This window comes from Mauremys reevesii, linkage group 18, assembly GCF_016161935.1.
Source record: "Mauremys reevesii isolate NIE-2019 linkage group 18, ASM1616193v1, whole genome shotgun sequence".
Taxonomy (NCBI): Eukaryota; Metazoa; Chordata; order Testudines; family Geoemydidae; genus Mauremys; species Mauremys reevesii.
Window position 1 is genome coordinate 19,449,796 of NC_052640.1, and position 21,270 is coordinate 19,471,065.

At 40.8% G+C, this 21,270-nt stretch overlaps 1 protein-coding gene and 1 long non-coding RNA gene across 2 annotated transcripts in view; one reads left to right on the plus strand and one right to left on the minus strand.

The window, feature by feature from the left end:
- The window catches only part of LOC120385978, an 80,465-nt gene that overhangs the window by 41,719 nt on the left and 17,476 nt on the right, over window positions 1-21,270 (minus strand). The gene's annotated exons all lie outside the window — the stretch shown is intronic.
- LOC120385973 (solute carrier family 2, facilitated glucose transporter member 11-like) lies at window positions 4,716-20,330 on the plus strand. The gene is made up of 13 exons (XM_039504616.1): window positions 4,716-4,739; window positions 6,705-6,803; window positions 9,441-9,601; window positions 11,781-11,905; window positions 12,160-12,289; window positions 12,894-13,042; window positions 13,461-13,648; window positions 14,545-14,655; window positions 15,264-15,332; window positions 15,829-15,930; window positions 16,541-16,616; window positions 18,365-18,492; window positions 20,086-20,330. The coding sequence occupies exons 1-13, from the start codon at window positions 4,716-4,718 to the stop codon at window positions 20,290-20,292; spliced, it is 1,569 nt and encodes a 522-aa protein (XP_039360550.1). The 3' UTR covers window positions 20,293-20,330.

Below are 21,270 nucleotides of genomic sequence, written 5' to 3' on the forward strand. Positions count from 1 at the left end.
TTTTGTTTTTGTGCAAAGCATTTGAAAAGATCTTGTTTTCCTTCTGCATTGAAATGAAAACAAAAAAATGGAGGTTTCAGAATTTTTAAGAAACAATTCTTGTTTTCCAGTCAGACCTACTGAAAATATTTTAATTCAATGTAGACAATACAAAAACATTTGGAAATGTATGAGAATGGCATGAAATGACATTCCATGAGCAACTCTGTGCTGAGTCACTTCCCTGATCTCAGTTACTCAGAGTATTCTCACCAGCAAGTGAACAATAGCCTGTGGAACATTAACAAGAGAACTGACTGGAACTGATGTTTGGAGCACAGGTCAATTCTGAAAAATGCACGTTTTGGCAGCAGTTTTCTAAGAAACATGTAGTCAGATGGCTGGTATAGCAGACGGGTATAGCGCAAAATACACCTGTCAATGCATTTGCTATATATGTCATGAATGACTCAATAGTGAATTGGGTAAGCATAAATGTCAGTATGTTTAAATATTTAAATATTAAAGGACCGGATCTTCCCTTCCTGTTTTAGGTTCAGAGGGAATGAAAATAACCAAAATGTCCTAAAATCTGTTTGAAGGGAAGAACCACCAATATGGCACATTGTCCTTCCTGTGGGTGAAATATGCCACATTACTGTGCATAGCAGATATAGAGCTCTGGGAATCTACACGATGCTCCGGTAGAAGCATGAAGGGGACTACAAACTAGACAGTTACTCAAAAGTTTCAAAAATATGAAAGTAATCTTCTTTAAAAGAAATCAGGTGTCTGGTGAGACCATGCTATAGACCAGGGGTCGGCAGCTTTTCAGAAGTTGTATGCTGAGTCTTCATTTATTCACTCCGATTTAAGGTTTCGCGTGGCAGTAATACATTGTAACATTTTTAGAAGGTCTCTTTTTATAAGTATATAATATATAACTAAACTATTGTTATATGTAAAGTAAATAAGGTTTTTAAAATGTTTATGAATCTTCATTTAAAATTAAATTAAAATGCAGAGCCCCCGGACCGGTGACCAGGACCCAGGCAGTGTGAGTGCCCCTGAAAATCAGCTCACGTGCCGCCTTTAGCACGCGTGCCATAGGTTGCCTACCCCTGCTATAGACCTACACAGCAAGGGTAAGTCATGTGATAGCTCAGTGGTTTGAGCATTGGCCTGCTAAACCCAGCATTGAAAGTTCAATCCTTGAGGGGGCCCATTTAGGCATCTGGGGCAAAAATCTGTCAGGGGGTTGGAGTAGATGACCTTCTGAGGTTCCTTCCAACCCTGTTATGATTCTATGTGAATTTTACCACTTAACACAATAGAGGTTCAGGTGGGATAAACCTGAGCAGTACTAGCAGCAAAGAATCCTGTGGCACCTTATAGACTAAGTCTGTTAGTCTATAAGGTGCCACAGGATTCTTTGCTGCTTTTACAGAACCAGACTAACACGGCTACCTCTCTGATACTGAGCAGTACTGTGATCTGGTGGTCAAGGTCACAATGCCTGGAGCAGGGAGCCAGGAACAGCCCTGTGGAGGACAAGAGCCACAAGCCCTGTGGAGGACAAGAGGAGAGTTGCAGACACAGAAAAAAGTCAGACAGGAAAATAATGCTATTGGTGACTTTTTCATGCTGTGAGAAACTTTGCAACCTTACTGAGAATCAAGTTAAAACAAGACAACCACAAGAAATGGAACTGACTTTGCAAAGAACAGTGGTTATTAGCAGGAATAGTGAAAATGATGTTTCCCAAATTAATGTTAAATTAAAGTATTAAAGTAGTAAAACTGAAGGGTATCTAATTAAAAATGCATACTGAGGCACAAACAGAATAAAAGGGTGAGATCAGATTTGTTTTCAATGAATGCGGAGGTAATTTAAACACAAAAGTTGTCCAAGCACAAGGATAGCCATGTCAATCATACAACAAGACCACATGGTCTGCAGAAGTGAGTTACTCTCTTCATAAAGTAGTGCAAACCAAAATACATTCATTGACACAGAACTGGAGGACAAAGTTCTGATGATTAGGAAGATACAGAAAGAGCTTTGTTGGGTTCTTTTATAATTCACAAAGGAAGTTTCCATAACAGATTGGTTTGTTGTGCTGAAAATAAATGAACAAAAAGTGAATTTCAAAACATAATGGAGCAAAATACAATCATACCAAGCAAATATAAAATCACTCGTGACTACCCCAGTGTTAAAAAGTAGTAAGTTTGTTTCATACAGAAGTCACAAAATGAGCCCATGTGGCAAAGCTACCCTGTCATTTCTATATAAGGAAAGATGCCACTCAATAGAATCTGAACTAGAGGTACAATGTCGCATCATGCCCGCCATCATTCAGCAATACCACGAATAAATGCTCACAGGAATGACTGCTGAATCTGTCAGCATTATTTCATGAAGATTCCCACGTCATGCTAAGAAATCCCCTTGGAGAAAAAAAAGGGGCATACGCAGGCAGGCAGGCAGGCAGGCAATGACAGCATAGCAGAGACGATACAATAAAAGGAAATGCATTCATAGAACATCTTCATAGGAAGAGAGCACTGGAGTCTGATTCATCTTTATCAGTTAAGAAACAATAATTAATATTCCATCATGAAAAAATTGCCATTCCAGACCAACCATGGCTTACCTAAAAGAATTCTTCTAAACACAAATAAGACCCTTTTTATAGGTCTTAGCTCTATAGCATTTATGTGAAACCTTAACTCAGAGCTGGACCATTTCTCCTGAGCCACAACCAGAGAGGCTTATGTTTGTTCTTAGAACAATCCAGAGAAAGGTTAGGCAGAAAGATTATCTAATATATCTGAGTCCTGGAACCACCTAGTTTTGTTCCTGCTTGACTCCAACTCACAGAAGAAACAATATAGGAGCTGAAGCCAGAAGTGGAGCCAGAGGACCACCTAGAGGCAGGATGCAAGAAAGCCAAGGAATTGTGTTCCTTGGTGAAGGGAATAGGACTGCGGAGCTTGGAACTCCCATTTTGAAGAGCTTTGCTGTTTGCAAGGTCTGTGTGGAAGTTAATTCCAAGGTAAATCAGTTTCTCTGTAGAAGCCAGAAAACTTGCCAAGGTTCACAATCAGACCTAACATCAGGAAAAAATTTAAAGTTAGGAATACTGCTGCTCCTGTTTCTAAGTGAGAACTGCCCCAGACTATCTAGTGAATAACTGTGATTGCCTGCTTCCAAAGGTGAACTCCTACAACTGCAATGAGTTTTGTAAAAACTCTGGGGGTTGAAGAAAGACGGGGAAAGACAGCATAGTACTGGCAATATAGGGTTGAAGGGAGAAACTGAACAAGAGGTACTGTGGAGCAATCGGCATATGAAGATAAGCATCATGTAGAACTATGGATGCTAAGTAATAGCCTGTACTCATAGCTAGAATGACTAACCAGGTCAACTCCAGTTTGATCTTCAGGGGACTGACAAACTGTAACTATAGTGAATAGGAAATGCCCAATGAGTGGAGGAAGAGCTCATTGGTCCCGATCTTCAAGCCTAAAGGAGATGTGCAAGAACGTAATAATTACTGACCCATCAAGTTATTGAGTCACACGATGAAATGGCCAGAAAGAATTATTGAGAAAACACTTCAGGAGGAACTGGAGCTTCAAGTAAGCAATAACGAATGTGGGTTTATTCCAGGAAGCTCAGCACTGGATGCAGTGATTTCACCCTGAATATTGAAGGAGAAATACAAGGAATTGTATTTAGTGCCTGTGGATTTAGAGAAGGCCACCGGCAGCTTGACTGTGAGGCTCAGCCCTGGCTACTTGGAGCCTCAGCGACTTCTCCACAGGAGGCTGCAGCACCCAACTGCCCACCTGCTTGGTCAGCCTAGACTGAGCTGAGCTGCTCCCTTTTGAACTCTCCCTCCACTCCCTCCAACAGGAGCGAAGGGGCATGGCTTCCTGTGTCCAGAGCATCTCCTTAACCCTCACCTCACCAGTGCAGGGTTTGTTCATCCCATCACAGGGAGACAGAGCTAAAACAAAGAATTAGGTAGGCAAACAGCAAAAGTTGGAGGAAGACTATTAAACAATGAATCTTAGTCAAAAAAATCAAAAAAGAAAATTCAATTGGTATTGATTGCTTAGCTGGTAGACCCTGATATCCAGTTGCAGAGCTGGTTAGGACTGTGCCCACTGCTAAACTGGTGAAACAATTCTATTGTCTTACGTAATGACTAATTTATAGGGTACTTCAATTCACAGCAGAGCTATTGGAACAGAATTATTCATTTTGATATCAAAAGTCCTAAAGTTCAGTGTCCAAATTCCATCCAGGGCATCCTCCACTTCCGCCAGTTAACAACTCAGAGCTAATTTTCAATTTATATTGAAGACAAAATAAGTTATGATAAACAGAATCCTATTTAGAATTTAAGCCTACACTAACTTGCTCCCCCTCCCCCAATCAGTGAGTATTCAGGCAAAAAAAGTTCCTCATCAAGAAGACCACTGCATTTGATTGGACTGGATATAACTGTTGGTTCAAATATTTAATCCAACCCTTCTAAACTTTGTACAACAACTGAAATAGACTTTAGGTAACTGAAAACCTTGAAAGTAAAATTTAACTTGAATCACATTGTGCCAGCTCGCTACTGGTATGACAGCATAATTCAAGTAAGGACGCTCAGAGCACACTTCATCCTTTGACAGGAAGGAGTCCGTGATCAACAGCAATCAGCTCTTTTGTAGGAGATGGCTAACTGTGTCTCAGACCTGGTGAGTACCTGGTCATTTAATCTGGGGGCTCTATTTAGTAGTAGCAGACCAAAGAGAGATATAGTACTAGAAGAATAGGAAAGATTCAACATCTTTAGACTGTTCTGTGTTAGTAAAGCATATAGAACAGCGACTCCACACAGGCACTTTTTAATATTACATTTAGCAGTTAGTGATTAGGAGTGCAGGTGAAAAGATGAATGACAAAGTTGCTGTTGCTGGACCAAGGCAGTGAGCAGTTATCTTCATGAGTTAGGTCAGAGAAAAAACTATCTGTCATATTGTGAGAAGCTCAATTGACAGGAAAGAGCAATCTGCCACAGAAGTCACCTACCTCTAACCCCTGCTTAATAATGAAAAACAATTACTCCACTGTCACAAACTGAGGTCATCCAAATAAGTCTCCTGCCATACAAATTGAACTAGTGATTTTCCTGATCCATTATTCTCCTACCACTGACCATGCATAAGGTGGCAGTGCCATGACACAGCCTAAGTGCCATGACACAGTGGAGTGAAAAGCAGATGAGCTGTTTTTATCCTTTTTTTGCTGTGTGAAATTTGTTTGGGATAATCCCTTTTTTGGACCAATAGTAACCGCTTAAATGGCCTATTTAGACCTTATTCTTTTAGCACAAACCAATATGCTTCAGATAACGTTATTCCCAGTCAGGGTTGTATTCTTTGAATATTCAAGCTAAATAATAATTAAGAAGCTCATGCTATATTTGGCAGCCTGATCAATGTAGATTGAATCAACAGCTTTTGTTTAAATAGAGCCCTATATACTAGGCTAACTATAGATTCAACATTTGAAACACTTCTGTGCCAGGAGATATACGTATGTTCCCCATGGAAAATACTGTTACATAATTATTCTTATGGAACAGATTTGTAGATAAACCTGTAATGTTAAAAGCCTGGCTATGCTTTGCAATTCAGTACAAGACTCATTTTATATAGCATGTCTTACTAACTACATCCCAAAATGTTTTGAGTTAAACAGCAGCAGAAGGGGAACAAAATGAAAATGTGTAGAGAAAAGGTGTGTACTACCAGGTAGGTCCCTTTAGAGGGAGGAAGGGACTAGACCCTAATGGCTGGCAAAGTAGAGCCCATTTCTAAGGGTAAAAACAGGAGAGTACAGAGGACTAGAAAAGAACAAAATAATGATGATACCTGTCGCCATTGATAATGGTATAACACCTTACTTTTCATCTGCACATCTCAAAGGGCTTTAGAGCCAGTAGAGCTCAGAGGAAGAGAAGAATTTGGCTCTGGTAATGGCACACAGATGTTTCCTCTTGTTCTCTCTACTAAGGATGAGAGGAGAAAGTATCTTTCTATTCTCATATTTAAAATTTGGACTGGATCAGAAACGTGGGTGAATGGAGCAGGGAAGGTTTGGTTGTTTTCAAATTCTGTGTTTGCAATACAGCTGAGGGGTAAATCTTTATGTTATGCCTGGAAGAGAGAGAGTCTTGTTTTACTTTCAAGGGAGTTTGATCTGGAGAGGCCTTTAGGGTACAACACTTATGGTTTACTGTTCATAAACCAACTGCGGATTCAAGGTACCAGTACTCCATCCTACCTGGACTGAAACCCTTTTTTCTGTCAGCTTGTCACAGTGGCAGTCAGATCCACATAGCGACAGCCATGCCGAAGACAACATTTGATTTAATGTCTGCTACCTTACTTCTAAGCAAAGATATGTAGATAATTTTGTAATATACAATAATTTTCCTTGCACTGGGTAAGATTTAGCCTTAATCTGGTCCTGTGGCCAATTTTTCTGCTTTTGGCATGGGACTATGGGCTTTTGGAAGAATGTTTATATCTGAAAGTATCTGTAGTGAATAATACATACTTTCAGAGTGAAGAGGTGAGTATGGCAGACAAGGATGCAAGACCATGAGGGAATGTAGATTTATGACAAGCTGATGGAGCATTGCCTTTTCTTTTCAGATTCAGTATCGGGGATTGTTTCAAATGATCTTAGTGCTGGGAATTGGCGGAAGTTTCCCATTTGGGTTCCATATTTCTGTGATCAACTACCCTTCCCGGGTAAGCAGAGACTCCCCAGAGGGAGAGTTCACATGGTGGAGGGGTCTGGGCTAATGATACTCTCAAAACTTGCTGAGCATTTCAACAAACTCCATTGCCGTTTCTTCAAATATCCATTTTGATCCATAATGAAAAGTAAATATCATGTGGGTAGAGCACCTTAAACCCAACAGGACAGTACTTTGAGAAAAAAAAAAGACTGTTAGCCCAATAGCATAAGGAATATTCTTTCTTGCAATCTAAAATGAACGACACCCAAAATGACTTTCCTACATTTCAGAACTGATTTGCCAAAATGTTGGGAGGTATTTATGTGATTATAGGCTAAGCTTCAGGGGACTACCTGGTACAATCAATTTGTGTGCAAGCCTTTCATCTCTAAAGACTTGGGTTTAAGTTCTCCCTTATGAAACAAGTGAAATCAAATGAGCTTGTAAAGCCACTACACCAAAGCACAATTTTGCAGTCTCTGCTTAAAGGTAAAAAACTTAAACCCTCTTTTAAAGAGGGTTTAAAAAATTGTTTTGGAAACAAAACTCAGAAACCATATTCATTTAGGAGGTCATCAGGAGACCAGCAGGCGGCCCAATTATCACTAAAATGAAAGGTGTTTCTTTGGTGTAGCTCTGAAAAACGTGCACTTCCTCATAGCTCAAGTCCACAAACCTACATCTGTGTGGTGAATTTACAAAGAGCTAATGTGGTCAGCTTCATCAAGTCTCAGAGGATAAAGACTTTTCCCTTAGAATTATGAAGTGTCTAGAGTAAAAGCCTTCCCTTGAGCCTGCTGAGGGGACTTTTTCCTACTGTGCTAACAGAAACCCCCTCTTAACATTTCACAACTAAAAAGGTGCGGCAACAGGCTCATTACTGATTCCAGAGTAATGTGAGAAGGATTCCTGATAGAAACCAGTGGTGCTAGCTTCTTGTGTAGAGAAAAGTTAGCTGTTTTTACAGATCGGATTTCTACTCTGTCACTAGAAGTAACATTTTAACTAGCATGTCTTCCAACTGAACAGCAAGTTGGGCACGCTGTATAGTTTTCATTCACTCACCGAAATTTGCACTACAGGGTGAGGAGACTAAACTTTCGAATATGTAACTGCTTTTTCAAAACAAAATTACATCTTTTTTAAAAAGTGAAAAAAGATTTTTAAGAGTATCAATTTTTCTGCTCTGTTAATTGCACTTGAGTGAGCTGTATGAAGGAGAGAAAAAATCTGCCGTAAATGAGGCTAGTATCCCAGAAATGTCAGAAAACTAAAGTAATCTCCCGCAAAAGAGTTTCTGCTGGTGAAAAATATCTATTGGCATTCCATCCTTCATCTGTGAGTTTAACCAACCATGGCTGTGTACAGACACTGCAGTCATCAGTGGGGAATGAACCCCACTTCAACTAAAGCTTTGAGACAGTACAACTCCACTGCACACACAAGTAAGCAGTTACAGTCCCTGGGGCCAGCTTGTAGCATGAAATATGATCACATGCCTACAGCAGTATGTTTCATGCACTACACTAGCTCAGTGTCAGGAATGATGGCCTCCAGGTGGGCCTGGGATCAGCTAGCTAACCTCAGCTAAATCCCCTAACTGGCCAGATCAGCCTGATTGGCTGAGTGCTGAGGCCAGGACAGCTCTTCAACCCAGCCGTAGCACTGGGCTGTGGCAGCTGCTCTATCCACTTCCCCACAGCTGCAATCTCTCTTCTATCTGCTTTGCTCCCTCCCAGTCCTGTCTCTGCCCTCCTCCTGGCTCCCAATTCCAGCTCTAACCCCAGCTTGGCTCCTGGCTCCCTGCTATTAAACCATCCGTCATGCTATCAGTGTTGCCATATCTCATGATTTTATCACAAGGCTCATGAGATTTGATCTTAAAACCATACCTCCAGAAATCACGTGATTACATTAAAATTTCAGCTTCCATTTAAAAATAAGTGTTTAGCCCTCCTGCCCTAAAGGCTCAAAAACCAGAAAAAAAATAAAAAGAATCCCAAATTATATTCCAAATCTCATGGTTTTTAAACCAATCTTATGATTTGGGGGGAGCTGACTCATGATTTTTCAATAGTTGGGATTGGCAATACAGCTAACTCATCCTGAGCGCAAGGTCTACAACAGTTCAAGTCCCATTCAGCAACAAACAATGGCCAAATATATAAAGAAACCAAAGACTAAACCCTGGACCTTCATTACTAAAAGCACATAGCTCTGATGCTTGAACTAAAGGAAAGGTCCTTCTGTTGTAATAGACTGTTCTGGTTGCTGGATCTAGCCAATTAGGAGGAACTATGATAAACCACACTAAGCCAGTCTATTACATTAGAGTTTCCCAAGGCTTCCTGAAATTTCTACCTTTCAGAGATGGCTTCATAAAAAGCCTTGACAGGATTATAAAGAAAATAAACTCAGGGTGCATTTTCTAACTTTGAAAGTGTCTTGAACATCTAAACTTACAAAAAGTTTAGTTGAAAATTTGTCAAAGTACACAAATAACTCTAGCTAATTTGTTTTGACAGTGAAGGTTACTTTTTAAAAGATGTCCAAGACTACAACAATGGATCAAAGTTGAAGCACAGTAACAATAGTATGAGGAAAGTCCATATTTACTATTAATTAAAAATCTAATTTTCTCTCTCAGCACATTAGGACGTTTATCAATGAAACCTGGATAGAGCGATATGGCTATCCCCTCCATCACGAGACCATCAAGTTGTTGTGGTCCTTCATTGTGTCTGTTTATGGTATAGGAGGAGTGCTAGGGAGCCTATCCTGTGGCTTTCTTAGTACAAGATATAGAAAGTAAGTATTTCTTTTAATATCTTGATAATCAAGGCATGTGGGGAAAAATGTACTAGCAAAGCACATACAGTCAACTATTCTTGTTCCATAGTCTGACCATATATACTTGTATTAAATTGCTTTAATTTGCTTTCATAGCCACCCAGTGTAAGTGGTAACCAGGCTGTCATTCAATGCATTTAAATAGTATGCTGATAGTGAAGTGTGGTCCCTTCAGAAGATGCACTTACCAGCACTCCATTGACTAGTGCCTTGTGCGGAAGTAACATGTGGCACAATTTCCTCACATCAAGATCACATATGTCTCCAGTACAGAATTTCCAAGATCCACAAACCCAGAAACAGAAGCCATGCATATTCATTCAAACACAGGTTTTCCGGGAACTGTTACAATCAATTTCCACACTTGGACCAGCCTGAATTCAACTTTTGAGAGATATTGCTTAAACACTCAAGTGTAAACCTGAAACATTAAAGTGCTTGCTTAAAATAAGTCAGATTCCCAAAGTGTATTCATTCTGGAGTGAATGTTGTATTAAAGAATTATTAGTACCTATTCTAATGAAAACCTGAAACTGAAAAGAAAGTTAACTTTACCTATAGTTCTGTATAAGAGACTGCTCCATTGTTAGTAAGGTCCTCTATTAAAAGTCTGTCCCAAAGTAACTCCACCATAGATTCAGAAAGGATTCCTCATGCATCTGGCGTGTTCTCAGTATCTTTTGTGTAACACCAATAATTTCATTTGCAGAGAAATTGGCAAACAGATCTACTGGTGTGTTCCACTTAAAGATCTGCTCCGCCACCCTCTGACCCAGAGGCCCCTCATATGGGTCTCAACCATCTTAGCCTGACTGCAGTTGTTCTTTCCTGCCAGATAAGTGCCACCAAGAAGTTTCTTGTGGGACACTGCCTAATCCCACACTTGAAGGCCTCCTGACACTAGAAGCAAGATCCTGCTCCTCTCCACTTGTTTATGTAAACCTTGGTAGCCTAGCTGCCTGAATCAGAACCACCTTTTAGGTATAAGGTCTCTGTACGCTCCTAATGCATACAAGATCACATTCATCTTGAGAGCAGTTATGTGTAGCAACTGGCCTTGGAGATACCAACAACTGTGAGTGAAAAGCGACTCCACACGGGCTCCTTTTCACAAGCGCATCCAGAGTTATAATCTGAATCAGATGAATCTGCAAGATCTTTCCAAGAATGCTGAATGTCTCTGGACAGTAATCTAGCCAGTGTGTTTCAGAAACCACTAGTTACCCAGATGCAAAAGTCTACATGGTTCAAGTCTGAGACATCAGGATGCACTGAGGTGACATGCCATGGTCACCACTTACTACTGCAGCCATCAGGCCTAAAATTTACAACATAGTCTTTACTGAACCCTCGCTTTGGTATATCCTTTCTGCCAGATCCACAAGTGCCTTGGATCCTCTACTCTGGCAAGAATGCCTCATCATAAGTCATGTCTACAGTTGGCTCCCATAGAGTCAAATTGTTTCTGTATAACAAGCTGGCACTTTGGATATTGCACCATGAATTCTAGTGACTTCAATACCCCAAAATGGCAACCCCAATGCTTGTACCCCTCAACATATTGTCCTTGATCAGCCTGTTCGAGTACGATTACACATGAACTCCCATCCTACAGAAAACCTGACATATGCTAAGTATTACTAAATGCACATGCTGCCAAAGTACATTCATAAAATAAAAGTTCTTGAATTCTGAAAGCGAAGAATCATTTAATTTCTCCTGGAAATATCCAGTTTTGGTATCCATTTAAATCAGAGGTTCTCAAACTGGGGGTTGGGACCCCTCAGGGGCTTATGAGGTTATTATGGGGGGGTCACGAGCTGTCAGCCTCCACCCTAAACCCCGGTTTGCCTCCAGCATTTAGAATGGTGTTAAATATATAAAAAAGTGTTTTTAATTTATAAGGGGGAGTCACACTTGAAGGCTGGCTATGTGAAAGGGGTCACCAGTACAAAAGTTTGGGAATCACTGATTTAAACCATGCCACAAAAGAACAGTAATTGCTGTACCATACCTACAGTTAACATATTTAAGAAGTTGTTATGTGCTTGTGTGTTGGATAAGTAATAGCAAATACATTAATCAAAAACAGTACAGGAGATACTTACTTCATACCATTCTCTCTATGTTTTTACAGAAAGAAGTGTCAGATTGTCACTAACCTGATCATGCTAGTAGCTGCACTTTTCATGGCCTTCTGTAAGATGGCCAAGTCCTTTGAGATGATTCTGATTGGGCGCTTCCTCTATGGCATTGGTGCAGGTATGATCTCTGGATACATCAAAAGGGAGTCTCCTTGCTGTCCCAGTACAGTCTCCTTTCATTATTATTATTATTATTCTTTTAGAATTATTTTATATTACCCACCAAGTATACTTGGCATGTCACAGAAGACACTGAAACATAATAGCTGATCAAAGGTGCAGGGAGTGGAAATGAATAGTGGGAAGAGCATGGGATGAGACAGTTAATATTTTCCTCAATTTAATGGCCATCTCTCTTCTTTCCTGTCCAAGGTTTCTCTCTCACTATACATCCTCAGTATGTAGGAGAGATTTCACCCAAGAAGCTGCGTGGATTTTCAAACGCCACTCTCTCTGTATTTCTTACACTAGGAAAAGTCTCAGGGCAGATTTTTGGACTAAGGTAAAACAAAATCATCTACCACCTTTCTATGCAACATCAGAAGCTGGTCTTAAGTCTTTTTTTTTAAAAAAGCCACCCTCTAAAATCCTCAATAAGTCCTCTCATCTTCACAATTAAATGTTTTATCTTAAGCCAGTAGACAGTATTTGACCAAATCTGAGATTTCCATGTTTAAGACATTGGACACAGAAAAATACAAGTAATTAACCATAATCTGACTTTTTTTTCCTCTATAGCCTTGTTACCAATTGACTTACCTTAAAACTTCCTGAGGTTTATTTGAAATATCTTGAGATCTAGCACATGGGATCACATTTGAGATGCGCAGCATATTAGAAAGTTATTCAGTGCAAAATTAGCATAACAATCTCATAAAAACTTCCTAAAGTTCATTGTGGGACCTAATGATTATCATTAGAAAGTTTTCCAAAGTGCTGCTGAGTTTCACAAAGTTTTCCAGATTGTTGACTCAGTTACCCTGCTGCAATGCACTCACCACTGGAATTTGGCCCATTTGCTATCTCTCTACTTATCATTCAGAAAAAGTTATTGAATGTTAATGCAATGGTTTGATCATGACTGCACTTTTATATGTACTCTCCAGAGAGCTCTTAGGAAATGAATCATTGTGGCCATTGTTGTTGGCTTCTACTGGACTCACAGCACTGATTCAATTGATTATGCTCCCATTCTTCCCTGATTCCCCATCCTACCTTCTGATACAGAAGGGTAATGAGGATGCCTTCATGAAAGGTAAAATACTTACTCCGCTCATTTCAGTAAATCATCTAATTTGTTGGAGTGTTAGCCATTGTAACTTGGAGAGTAGAGCCCAAGTCTCCCACTATCTGAATAAAACTGTGCTCTTAATGTTCATTTTTATTAAATAATTTTTTTAAATTGTTACATTTAAGCCAATTCAATATTAGTGTGAGATGACATACTGACAGCCCCGAAGACAAAACTCTTCTAGCTAGCTACAGAACAAGCACAAGAGTAGACTTCCACACATTGCCCCAACAGCGTACACCAAATCATGATGTGGTGAAATCAACTAAGGACAGGAGACTAATTAAATCTCTGTGATTCAGACAGGATAAAAGGATTTGTTAATACACAGTGATGGAGATGAGCTGATAGATTAAACTATTTCGTTTTTTCTCCTGCACAGCCATTAAGCAGCTCTGGGGTGAAGGAGATCATCAAGCAGAGATTGATGACATATTGAAGGAAAAGGCTGCAATGAAAAGCACCAAAAACTTGCGCGTCCTGGAACTATTTAAAGAACGATCCTTGCGCTGGCAATTGTACATTTTGGTCACTGTCATGACCACCTTGCAGCTTAGTGGCGTCAATGCAGTTGAGTGTTTGCCCTGTGTAAAAACTCAGAGTCATTGTTAGGTAGCATTAAAAAAAGCCTAGTTATTTGTTACACTATTATATTCTATGACATATGTTATGCAGGAAGTCAGAGTAGATGATCGTAATAGTCCCTTCTGGCCTTAAAATCTGAGAATCTTGGTCCTCTTCTTCCTGATCAATGGGTCCCTGGTTGTTGCCATTACAATTCTGCTCTGACTTTTCTAGTATGGAATCCTGAATGGTGGAGCTGGCAAACTTGCTAATGCAAAGAGCCGGCATAGGCCACTCGCTCAGACATGAGGGATCCTCCCCAGAATTGCTAACAAGCAGCAGTATTGGAAGCAGGTATCCAAGGCCCAATTCTAGGGTCACTCTCCACCAATAAAGGAGATGGACAAAGACACACCATTGTTGCACCTCATTCTATGTCAAAACATTGCTGACCCATCCCATAGGTTGGAGTCTGCTGGGGAGGTCAGAGGTGCTGAAGGCTAGAATCTGAAAACAGAGACAAGGATGAAGCTTTTCATGCAGGTACATGAAGATCTAAGAATATGTAATCCTCCAAAAGCAGCAAGAGGGACATGTGCATAATTTTGAATTATCACTGTGCGAAGCTAGAAAGCTCTGGTTGTAGAGACAGGAATGGATAGAGGAGACAGAACTTCACTTGTACAAGGAGCTTATGACATGCTATCACATGTACAGTGAGAACTACATGGCACCAAAATGCTTTATCAGTGAACTGCCTCTGTGGATGCAGACAGCCTACCCATCAGTAAATTTGCTTCATATTAGAATAATTTTTGTCTGATTTCTGCCTCACATCTGAGGAGTTTCACAGCACGCCTCCAAGATGACTGTTCACACTATTTTCTCTCTGCCTTTTTCAGATCTATTTCTACTCTTTTGAAGTGTTCCGTACAGCCAGGTTTGAAGAAGATCTCATCCCCTACGTATCACTAGGAATTGGGATGTGTGAATGCCTATCATCTATAGTGTGTGTAAGTCTCACCAAACCAGAGTTTGTAGGAAGAAAGGAATGTGTTTAGAGAGAGACATTTTTTTTAAATGTGTGGCTTTGGCAGAGGGAAGCTAGGGGAGAGAATCACTCCTTTGTGTAAACGAACCAAGAAATTTCCTCCTACTTCTAAGCCACATGAAGCTGCGAAAGGCAGCCCTTCTCCACAGTTAACTTTGTATTGCTGAATGTCTTTGTCCTCATTTTTTCTCTGTGAAATACGTTTCACATCATGCTTTAACCAATCGTGATTTTGTGCAGATAACTGCTTTGTGAATAGATAGGAAGAGAAAGGGGCACAGGTCCAATGGCCTCTAAAGGGCAAAATAGTGGAGCCGTGTGAAATTTTGGATTGATACAAAATTGTGCAGTTTGACACAGATCTGCACGTAACAAAGAAATTTATGTCATTTGCCAAGAAGCTGGTGCATATCCGATCACTGTCGTTCTGGGTAAAAAGATGTTATCACCTGCAGGGAATGGTTGTCAATTGGCTGTACACTTTCCCTATTCAGAGGCAGAAAAAGTTACCAGCTCCCACAATGAAGGAGACTAAAGTCCATGAACTATTTTATCCCCTCAATTTTTAAGGAATTGCAGTGGAGGCTCTGGGACGTAGAAGCCCTTCAAGAACACCTACTTTCTGCCTTAATTTCTGGGGTAAGCCTCAGGATTGAACTACCTATGTGTTGACTTATGACCTTTTCTCATGACACAAGATAATACTATAATTATTCCTGTAAATAGGGCAGATATATATAGCTCATGTCTGCACACACTGCATTCTTGCCTAAAAATGGATTATCTCTAGATATCCAGGGATCAAGACTGATGTACAGCGATTAAAGTAAAATATACCTCTTCCCCATGGTTTTAAGGAAGAGATATTCAAGTAGAAAAATATCTCAACAGGAGATGCTGAAGTAAAGCAGAATCAGTGCAACTATACTGTATAAATTAAATCTTTCTGGTCTAAAGGTACAGTTCCCAGTACAAGTGATAAACTGAAATGTCAATAAAATTAATCTGATGTTTAGAGAGTCTCATCTGTTTGTATTAACTGAGTAAGACTTCTGAGAAGAATGTTAGGAGCATGAGAAATAATCAGTTCATTCGGAGTTGGAATTAACCATATTTGTGATGTTGTGTATTCCAGAGTTCCCTTATTGAGCGATTTGGCAGGAGGATGCTGTTGTGCGGAGGATATGTACTAATGATTTTCGTGTTAGCACTCCTCACGATGACTCTCTCTCTGCAGGTAAGGAGATTTCCTAATTGGTACTTTTCCAGCATCAACCCCCATTTCTGATCTTTCCTCTTAGGCAAGATTTTTTGCAACAGAATAACCACCAAGGTGAATTTCATTCACCATGGTGGAAAGCAGGAAGCAGGGCCAGATTTCCAATTAGGCATAGTGGGCACGTAAAAACATTAAAAGTGGGGCACTGTGAGCCACGACCGGGTGGGGTGGCTGCTGAAGGTGCTGGGAGCTTCCCAGCCCCTTTCCAAACTCAGCCACCCCCACTGCCTCCTCCCCGTGCTGGGGAAGGAAAGGGAGGGCGTGGCTGGTTCCCCATTCACTTGCACAGGCACAGCTGGAGCACGGCTACCACACTGCATTGCGGGAGAGACCGACGACACCTAGGGACTGCTCGCCATGGGGAGAGGTACAGTCCCCCACTTGCGCCTCGCCTTGAGCGAGTGGGCTGCGCCCTGGCTCGGTCTGCGAGTGCTGTGCGTGGCGGAGATGGGAGTGCTGAAGATGCTGTGCCTAGGGGTGTGTAAGGTGTAAATCTGGCCATGGCAGGGAGCATTCTATTCTACCATATTATTAAAGAGTCTGCTGTCACTTTGCTTTCTCACTCTAGCATCAATTCTTTTGGATGCATTACTTCAGCGTCGCTCTGATCTTCTTGTTCGTTATCTGCTATGGAATTGGACCATGTGAGTACATCCACTTTAGATGATGGTGAGGGGGAAACTTTACACCAGGGGTTCCCAACGCAGTGCCTGTGGGCGGGGCATCTAAATGCGCCCGTGTACTGGCCGGTGGTGGAGCATCCGCCAAAACACTGCAGAAATTCGGCGGCGACACCTCTCGATGACGCCGCTTGCCACCAACAAGCGATGTCATCGAGAGGTGTCGCCGCCGAAACGCCGCAGAAATTCGGCGGCATTTCGGCGGATGCTCCACTGCCACCACGATCCTTCGTCTGGCGCCCACCAGACGAAAAGGTTGGGTACCACTGCTTTACACCATACCACTCGAGTGCATCAGAACTGGTGGGTAAAGAATGGAACACCACTGTAACATCTCTAGAGAGCAGCAAGGGAAGGGGGTTTAGCTATCTGAATACATTAACATAAGGAGACAATGTGTACATAAATGGGAAAAGTGGAAAGAGCACATGACCACCTCAAGTTTTACTGCTGATGTTTTCCTGGCTTTTAACTCAGAATGTAGTATCCTCCTCCCCCAGAAAATTTGAGACTTAAATCCCAGAGGAAGAATCCCAAAGTACTCTGCTACTAACACAATTCCCCCAACAGAACATTGATAAGTACATTTTTAGCAATCACCTCCTTTGTTAAAATATTGAACTGATGCACTTTCTGCCCATGAAGGAGCATGGATGGAAGAGGCCACAAAAGAGATGTGGATTAACAATTTATTGCACTGATGATGTATACCAATAAAATATAAAACCACATAGATCACATAAAAATCAGCGAAAATACGCCAAACTGTGCACTACAATCTAGCAGATTAAGAGGCTAATGTATACAAAGTTTGAAAATCTGTTTTTTTTCTCCCTCATTCCTCATTGCAGAAAGGGATGCTATCTGCATCTCACAGATTAAATATCTCATTATTCATTTCAATTTAAAATTAACAAGATCAAGACTTTACATCACAATTTCCATCTATTTAGCTGAGTTAAGACAGGGACCTTGTCAGAGTCCATCAGTACAGTTTCAAAATTCAGGACAGCAAAATAGAATAATAAATACATATCTGTTATATAGTACTTGTCATCCATAAATCTCAAAGCACTATACAAAGGAGGTGAATATAATTTATCCCCATTTTACAGATAAAAAAATGGAGGCACAGGGAAGCAAACTGACTTTTTGAGTTCACCCAGCAAGTCAGTGGCAGAGAGTATGTCTGCACTGCAGTCCAAAGGTATGACTGAAGCATGTGTAGATATACCCAAGCTAGCTTTGATCTCCTTGGGGGGTGGGGGAGAGTGCTGTGAAGCCATGGCAGCAGCATGGACTGTACAGTCTGCCTGGGATCCTGGGTATGTACTTGAGTGTAGCTCATGCTACCACCTGTGCTGCCACAGCAACACTGCTATTGTCATTCAAGCTAGCTAGATGAAAGCTAGCTCGGGTACGTCCACTCATGCTGCAGTCACTCCTGATTGCAGAGTACACATACCGTGAGTCCCTAGCCCACACCTCCCTACAAGGCAACACAACCCTTCCCTGAGGTTTTGCACACTGTCTGCAGCAGTGCCACTGCCAAGGTTCTGTGACTGGGAATCAAGTTCTTTTGTTGTAGTAGAGGACACTAACCACATAGATCGCTAGGACAGACTTACTATTACTTTCTACTAGGCATTGTCAGTGTGAGGTTCTTTGCAGAGGCAAGTGAATTAATTACTAAAGAAACATCTCTTCTCCAGCTGGAGCCACCGCATCCATAATGACTGAAATCTTCAGCCAGTCATTCAGACCATCAGCCTTTCTGATTAATGGATGTATCAGCTGGACGTGGCTCTTTGTCCTTGGAATGATTTTCCCCTACATCGTGGTAAGTGATTCTGTGACCCAACCTCTTCAGGATGCCATCTGGCCGAGGGCACAGGAGTACATAGGTATAGTACAAATGAATGCAATGTAAGGACTCTAATTAAAGCCGGTGGCACACTGGTCATCATAATCATGGCAAAATGTATATACAACATCTGTATAAGGAGTTCTATGTATATATACTGAAAATTATGTTCTTAAGATCTGTGACTAGGGACTGGTGACTAGAAAGGTGAAATCCAGGTTTTCTTTTAGTCAAGAAAGGTTTATCTATCTGTTGGTTTACATGTAAATTAGGTACTCTGTGGTTCACAGAGGTTCACATTCATTTACAGTCTGAGCCAAATACTAAGAAGGATTGTCAAATCCACAAGGAGGAGATTTACAGGAAGAAATGAACCAGCAGGGGAGAGACCTTCAGAAGTAAGGACAGTGAACTTTTGGGGGTATAGGCAAGGAGGTACACCTTCATTCCTGCAATCTCTAAGGAGAAACTGCTAGTGGGTTTGATCTTATGAGATGTGATCCCAGCCAAACTGATTGAAAATGCTGGGGAAAATTCCAGGGGTAAGTGAAACAGGGTGCTGGCCAGGAGATCCTGAAGGGTGGCTCTGAGGCAGAGGCTGAATATGCGCAAAAGTTTAGGGACGATTTAAAGACAATGATAGGAATGGTTCAACAAAACTTCACAAAAAGCCAAGCTGCTCAGAAAATGTAGTAAGCAGTCATTTGTTGTGGGGGACTTGGTGCTGGTATTACTCCCTGTGAAAAGTTACAAATGCAGAACATGCAGAAGGGGCCTTTGGGGGTGCTGGAAAGGGTTAATGGTGTTACCAACAATATACTTGGGCCCCACAGCAAGGCTGCTGCACAGTTCAAAGTGTAACAACTGAGAAGCCATTGTAAACATGCCATGCTGTTCAGAGGAGGATTCTCAGATTGACCCTCTCATTGACTTGATGGCTGAGTGCCATAGTAACATCTCAGTAGGGAGCATTGAGGTGTGTGAAGAGAACCCTAGCTGAAAGGGAAAACGTTATGAGTATGTCCCAGAGTCACTAGCAGGTATTTTCCAGTGGGCCAGGTCTGACTCAAAGTGCTCCATAAGACAACCACTGTGAAGCCACAGCCTGCCCCCAGCAGGGCATATCAGATCACTAGAAAAATGCAGGAGAGAATTCATAAGGAGATAAAAAGCATGCTGAACATGGGGATAATTAAAGGGTCAAACAGTCTCTGGACTTCTCCAGTTGTTATGATTCCCAAAAAGGATGTGACCATAAGTTTTTGTGTTGATTACAGAAGGCTTAACACCATCACAGTTCCTGATGCATATCCTATGCCCAGAATTGATGAACGTTAGATGCTCTAGGCAAGGCAAAATATTTAAGAATTCTATACCTAGCAAAAGATTATTAACAAATCCCAATAGAAATGCATAACAAAATCCACCTTCCTTAATGATTTGGGACTCTATTTTATTTTAGAATTAAGAATTTTCCTCATTCCTAAAATATAAACCTATGCTGAAGAGGTAAGGGAATAAGAGTCAGAAGGTATTTTTCTTACCAACTTCTCTTATTTCTGTTTTTAGGAAAGCCTCGGACCTTTCTGCTTCCTTATATTTTTGGGGAGCCTTGTGTTCTCAACAATCTTTACCTACCTGTTCCTCCCTGAGACAAAGGGGAAGTCAATCATGGAAATTAAAGGAGAATTTAATAAGTTAAATTTTGGAAAGAAACAAGCTGTGAACACAGAAAATAATTTATCTAAGGAACACACCTTCTGCACCAAACTCTGACTGCTCAGATGGGAAATGTTATGTATTAGAAGGACGAGAACCACTATTGCAATCAGACTGAAATATAATCCTAAAATGGACTGTTCACTTTACTGTCTTATTCTTATTTTCATAAAATTATACAGACATGAAATTCCTCATGCTTAAGTCTTATTTTCCCCCAGATAGTCAAACATTTTCAAGGTTACTTAGGTCACTCAATTTGAACTCCAGTCAATCCTGCACCAGGATTCACTAGCACAAAGACTATACTTAATCAGTTTCCCCTATTCCTGTGGGTCTTTCATATTGCAACAAAAGGAAAGATTTTACAAGAAACAGAAAAATGGAACTGTAAAAATAAAAACCATAAGTGGGGGAGTGGGGCACTCAAGAGGATAAAGTCCCTGAAATTACTTTTATGTATTTATTTTGGTTGACTAAATTTCAGGTTGATTATGGCCCTGATTCAAAGCCCATTGAAGTCAATGGGATCAGAGAATCCATGTCTCTTTTCTTGAGAAAGAAAACAAGACTGGATGTTTAGGAAGCAATGGAGACCTTGTAAAATAGCTATTGATAAAGAGGAGGTAAAAGCTTGCTAAAAAAGCATCATTGTAAACAGTTCAGCCAGACTGGATGACCCACATCAAGGGAATTAATTTAGTGTGTTTACCAAACAAGTGAAATTATCATAGAAAGTCCTGGAAAAATTGGATAAATTTACAGACGACAGAAAAAAGCAAATGTTGTACCGACATCAAACCAGAAAAGAGGCGTGACAATTACTATCTAGTAAGTCTAACTTCTGTCTCTAGAGCCCTGCTCAGATACAAAATTTGGATCCGCAGCCATGTGCAAAAATGGTCTGCAGATGCAGATATCTGTGGATATAAAGCAGATATCCACGGATTTGCAGGGTTCCCTCTATCTCTAGTAAAAATAAGTGGAATATTAAAAGGAAAAAGTCATTTAAACATCTATAGGATAATGAAATAA

Bases quoted from the DNA above. Each gene is read 5' to 3' on its own strand.
- LOC120385973 (XM_039504616.1), top strand. From the start codon at position 4,716: ATGGCTAACTGTGTCTCAGACCTG. The intron at 6,804-9,440 runs GTAAGCAGAGAC...TTTCTCTCTCAG, and splicing joins TGATCAACTACCCTTCCCGG to CACATTAGGACGTTTATCAA. The intron at 15,333-15,828 runs GTAAGCCTCAGG...TGTGTATTCCAG, and splicing joins TTTCTGCCTTAATTTCTGGG to AGTTCCCTTATTGAGCGATT.